General features: G+C 44.7%; 1 protein-coding gene across 3 annotated transcripts in view; it reads right to left on the bottom strand.

Annotated features, from left to right (window-relative positions):
- The window catches only part of MAP3K13 (mitogen-activated protein kinase kinase kinase 13), a 144,475-nt gene that overhangs the window by 25,205 nt on the left and 113,236 nt on the right, over positions 1–6,034 (bottom strand). For all 3 annotated transcript variants that reach the window (XM_019503794.1, XM_019503793.1, XM_019503795.1), the window contains 2 exons: positions 4,215–4,373; positions 369–527 (listed from right to left, as the gene is read on the bottom strand). In XM_019503794.1, the coding sequence (XP_019359339.1) occupies positions 369–527; positions 4,215–4,373 (318 nt within the window). The remainder of the gene's footprint in view (positions 1–368; positions 528–4,214; positions 4,374–6,034) is intronic.

The raw sequence follows: 6,034 nt of genomic DNA, 5'->3' as shown, positions 1-6,034 counted from the left end.
AGCCTCTCCTCACAAGTCATGTCCCCCAGCCCCTGAACCATTTTTGTCGCCCTCTGTTGGATTCTCTCCAACTTGTCCACGTCCTTTCTGTAGTGGGGGGACCAAAACTGGACACAGTAATGCAATAACTGGAGAGAGTAACACAGCTCTTGGACAATTCAATCCTGATGTCTCCTGGTCTTGCTCAAGCCCTGCTGCCTCTGCTCCTTCCCTTACAGAGTTTCCTCTCTCTCAACACTCAGCCCACAAACATCAATGGCAACTGCATGCTTCCTGCAAACATCTGACATGCCTAGCTGGAGAACAACCAATCTGCTTAAAGGAAATGTGACAGAGCTGCATGATTGTGAGTGGGATGAGGCTCTTACCATGTCTGCTTCATGAGGATTTTGAACCCATCTGGACAGGTGGAAGGGACAGGAAGGTGCAGGCTGTTACTGCCCACACCCCAGATGATGGCTGAGGAGTCCACATCCTTGTAGGGAATCTCTCCTGTAAGCAGCTCCCACAAAACCACGCCAAACGACCTGTCACAGAAACAAGTGGACAAACCAGAAGAGACAAAACACTTGAATCATATGTTTCATGAAAAAAGTTCCAACAGATTCAGCTATTTTCTGCTCATTTAACGCAATGGTAACAGGTGCCTGACTGTAAAAGGCAAACGGATTCAAAACTAGCAACAGTAAAAGCTTGTAACCAGATAGAAGGATAGTCTCAAAAGGGTATTTCATACCTTGTGCAATCTCTCTTCCTGCCCTGTGCCCCGGCATTTTATGCACAGCCACATCAGTTTTAACTCTCACCCCCTGTTGAAAACCTAAATCCAAACCCTTTTCCTTTCAGGGCTTTTATCTCAAAGTGAAATAGGAGCTAGAGGCTCTTTGGTGTGAATCAAATACAAGGGAAGTTCATCGTTTTTCCAGCTCCAGTAAACTAAAAGATAAAGTTTGTTTTCCTAGGGAAAATTTGAATTACTCCTAGTGTAGATGCTCTGCTCAAAGTCTGAATTCACAGGTATGCCTGTCAAGGTGCCTGGACGAAGCAGGGTTTGACTTTAGTATTTGTTTTGGATTTTTAATAGCCGACACTCCCTCTTCTGGCAATGTGCTGAACACCCATTCTATCCACAGCCGTTCCAAAGCTAAGGAGACACAAAACTACTACAACACAACATAAAGAAATGAAGGAACAAAATGCATCGACTGCAAGAGTGTCAATATCTGAACATTTCAGATACCATCTGACATTCACCCTTGGCCTAACCTGAAAGAAAGATGATGAGTGATAATCCTACACACAGCATAAAGACAGTCTATGCAGGATGGAGAATCTACAACACAGGAAATGAAAATTACAGGCAAGAAAATTTTGCCTCTCTCCTGAAGTGAATCCACTGGTCTAGACACAGGTCATGACTCAGGAGAAGCAACAAGCAATTACTGCTGTCTACCTACCAAGTGCAGAGGCTCATGGAAAGGCAAACTGATGCCAAAATAGTCAGTACAAACAAAAACCAAAGGAAGATATTTGATTGCTGAAGAAAAGCAATCACCATGTGAACCTGCCAGAAGTCAGAATGAACCTAAGATGAAGAAATGTGATACAGACCAGACAGGTAGTTTAAAACCCACAAATTATCCTCTCCCAGAAGCTATAGCACCCACAAATTATCCCCTCCTTCCTCCTTTTCCATACATTTCTGCACACCTGTGATGGACACCATCTCTATGGGGTCATCTGGCTCTTAGGTGACACAAACTGGGTAAAAGGTGGGAGGACATTTTGGACTATGGCACATGGAACCATTGTTAGCTAATGAACAGAATGAAGTCAAGAGAAAGAAAGGACCTGAATGTGCTTGGCATTTCTGGACTAGAGATGGCCTGGACAAAGGCATTTCTAGCTCAAGGATGTCATCAGGTTTTCAAAAACATTTTTTTTCTTCTTATTGTCAATCAGAACAAGATAAATCCTCCAGATTTTGTTGTGATAAGGGGGCTGCAGGGCTGTGGAGGTCCCAGTGGGTTGGCTGGCTGTGAGGAAAACACCCGCCTAGTTCCATCAGAAGTGCTGTCCCCATCCTAGGAAATGTACCCATTCCATCCAACCAATGTTTTCAGATGAAAGCTCTTCCATTCAAACACTTTTGATCAGCTCTGGTCAGCACTGCTTCAACAACAGCAACAGGCTGTTGAGACAAGTAAGAGTGGGCCCCTAAGAAATAATTTTGACTGTTTTACATTCACACAACAAGACTGCCATCTTCTGCAAATGTTGCAGGAACAGGCATCCAATAGATTTAAAAAATACTTTTGTCTTGGCTGCACATCCTGAATTTATCATGACATTAGAACATGCCCAGCTCCTTCAGCCCTGGCCTCATAGGACTTGCTTTCCAAGTCCTTTATCATGTTTGCTTCCTGCCTGTGAACCCTCCCCAACTTATCCACATCTCTTTTTAAAATGCAGAGCCCAGAACAGCATACAGTACCCAGATGAGACCTGACCAGAGCTGATTGTTATGTTCATTAGTATCATAATGTTTATTATAATATCAGAACAAGCCATCTATAAATACAAGGCATAGACTGGAGGGGAATTTTGAGACCTCAGCAAATTCAAGACAACCTGATGCCACCCTCTTTCCCCAGCTGGAGTAGGTAAGGATTTCTGTTGTGCTGTTACAGGAAGCCAGATAAACACTGATCTCCAAGTCTTTGCTTCTGTTTCAAGATGCAAGCAAAAAAAAGACTGAAAACCTATCTCTTGCCTTTTATGACTAGGCAGCCTACTCGTTCACCTATAATCCAGGTAACAGGACAACCCTGCAGAAACCAGGTCCAGGAGTTATTGTCCCCTTAAGTAAGAGCTGGAGAGTGGAGGTGAGAGTGGCATCAACACAGAGAAATGTCGCCTGGTGCCAACACCCTTCCCGGAGCCGCGGGACAAAAGACACCATTATGAGTTCCCATAAGAGTGTTTTACTTCCCTGGCCCAAACTCGCCTGCAGGCATTGTGACATGATGCAGTTTCTGCGTGGGAAGGAGACTACTCTGAGGTCCTAGAAGCAGTCCTCACCCTGCTGCCAGCACAGTAGATGCCCAGCTTGCACAACTGGCACACAGGGGACCCTGACAAAGGGAACAGAGCAGTGGGCAGGCATTACTCACTGGAATGTCTCAAGTCCACTATGCAGCAAGAAGGAAGCAGCTAGACTTCAGGGGCAAGTCAGGAGCCACTGAAGGCAAGTAACACAAGGAGACTGGTGATAATGGTAATCCTTCTCAAACACTACAATAAAAAGTCCTGTTGAGGAAAGGGTGTGGGTACCAGCCCCCACTCCCTGCTATTAAAGGACCAAGCAGCCCTGTTTCTTTGCCCTCTTATCAGTGGAAAGAAGAACCAGAAACTACTATTTAGAGTAGTGGTGCTCAATCTTTTGGCTCCATGGGCCAGATAAATGGCACAGGGCCAGTCCATGGGCCAGATCCATGGGGTCACCACCTGTGCCCAGCCTCACAGTGCCCAGATTAGGCCCCACACTGCCCATATCCACCTTGTGCCACTCAGATCACACTTTATGGTGTCCTGTGTGTCCAGTCAAGTTGGCAGGGCCATATTATCCAGCTGCAGGTCCAGAAAACTGGGAGCAAGGGGGCATCAATTAACACTGCCACCACTAACCCACCACCAAGTTTTCAGACCCATGAGGAGTCTGGCAGGCTGGATGGCATGACACTGTGGGGTGGATCTGGCCCATGGGCTGGGGGTTGAGCACCCATTGTCTAGAACAGCCCCAAATAGAGCAAACACTCTTCCAGAGTGTCTGCTCTATTCCTCCAGACGGACACTGAGTAGGATGGGAGAGGCCATCATGCACAGGACAGGAAACCCATGGGTTTCTGCCCAAGTCACTGGAAGCCATACAAGATCATAAAGACACAGGCTCTAGCTGTGGTTTGGAGTCCATCCTTGATGTTGAGGTTCTAACCATATGAATAAAAATGTTTAATTTTTGCTGCTTTCCTAACTCCACTCTTCACTGCCAGCACTTCTACTGCTGAGCAGATCTCAGGAGAAAGAAACAGTTCCATACAGAGCAATGAGACAGCCTAATGGTGAGGAAGAATTTTGGTTATAGGAACACGAGGAAGACTGCACTGGCTGAAAGAAAGGTAAAGATGAGCAATTAAAGTAACAGTGCAACTCACCAGATATCCACTTTTTCAGAGACAGGCTCATTGCGTATCACCTCTGGGGCCATCCAAGCCACGGTTCCCGCAAAGGACATTTTTGTACTTTTATCACAGAGTTCTTTAGATGTGCCAAAATCTGAAATTTTTACTGCATCTGTGTGAGTGACTAATACACTAGAGAGAGAGAAAACCACACAAAGTCAGCAAAGAGAAAAATGCTTTGCCCTTCTACAGCAGCTTTCAGTAGAGGAGCTCAAATCTCTCTACATATATTGCTTAAGCCACCTAACCCCACTGCCAGATACAAGCTATATATATATTTAACAGATGTGAAAACTAAGGCACCCATGAAGTTAGTGCCTGACCTGGCCCTCAGTCACTGAACCTAAAGCATGCAGATTTTAAAAATCTGATCGGCAAATAGAGTCAACTGGCCAGTTCTTGCCTATTCTCCTCTGCTTAGAACAACCTTTTCCTAACAATTGCTACAGATCCAGTCTTTGTGGCAACATGGGAAGGAGTGACATTGAATAAACCTGTTCAGCAGTCGGACCTGATATCTTCACTAGGGATAGATTTGTCTCCCAACCTACCAATCCTAGTTTTTTTGGTCATTTATACACAGCTCTCAGAGGCACTCTAATTAAAGTGCCTGGAGAGTCTCATGTATCAGTGTCCCTGCACTGAAAAATGGTGGCAGGAGTGCTTTAACTAAAGCTCATCAAACAAGCTTTAGTTAAAAGTACCCTTGCCATCATTTTTCACCGCAGGGATGCTGATACAGGAGATGCTGGTGTTTGCTGGAACGTGGTAATTACCACACTCCAGGAGCTCCAATGTGCTGTAATTACAGCGTGTCAAAGCATCCTCAATGCACATGTATAGGTGCCCCTTCTTTCTATGGTACCAGAACCCAACTCCTCACAAACCACACAGTTGCACGGCACAGAACTCCTTCCTCTGAGATCACATCTCTAACATTTCCTAATTTAAGCTTCCATTTTAATCAAAGTCCCTGCAGGGTAGAGTGCTACAGCCATTCTTAGCAAATGTCCCATTTTAAATCAGGGAGAAGAGCTGATAAGGCTGCTTTGCCGTGGGCCAGAGTACAGGGTGAATAATGCTGCAGTTCCACTGATGAGCTCTGACACACTCTCTTTATGGTACTTTTTTCTGAACTCTTGATTCTGACTTCCAGGGGCCAAAATCAATTCTGCTGTAAACATACTGCAATGGAGTCACAGGCGGGTACCTCAAGGTTGGCTATATTTGGAGGAGATTCCAAACTGTTCTTCCTGTAAACCATGCTTTTAACAGAAATGGCTACAGCAACAAAGGATGTAATAACCACCCACAGATGTTTACTGTACACAGTATAATTAGAGGACTAACAAAGGAAAACTTAGACCTATTTGTAGGAATTTTTTTATATTCAAGTTTTCTATAACTAAGCAATCACGTGTCTAAAGGCATTCTCATGCCAGGACTCTTGGATTGCTGCCCCAACTACTTAAGAAACACCCTCTAAAAGATTTACAATCAAAATACTACCAGATACAATAATAGCACTACTCTCCCCTAGCATGAGGCTCGACAGGCAGAAACAGAAGCATCCAGGGAAGAAGAAAATGAGATAGCTGGACGGTATCAACAGGAGTGTGGGTTCAGGGAAGGAAAAGGATACACAATTAAGAAAGCAGGAGGGTGACAGAGAAAAACAAGGAGAGATACAATGAAGAGCTCTCTGTCAAACCGGGTAAAAATACCATCTTGTTACAGAAAAATTTCCTTTACTTTTCACATAAGCAACTGGTATAGATGCCACAGGGATGTCA

The sequence above is a fragment of the Gavialis gangeticus genome, unplaced genomic scaffold, assembly GCF_001723915.1.
Source record: "Gavialis gangeticus isolate Ggan-Ray unplaced genomic scaffold, GavGan_comp1, whole genome shotgun sequence".
NCBI classification, from domain to species: domain Eukaryota; kingdom Metazoa; phylum Chordata; order Crocodylia; family Gavialidae; genus Gavialis; species Gavialis gangeticus.
Note: the sequence above shows the minus strand (reverse complement) of the source record. Positions and strands in the feature narration are given on the sequence as shown.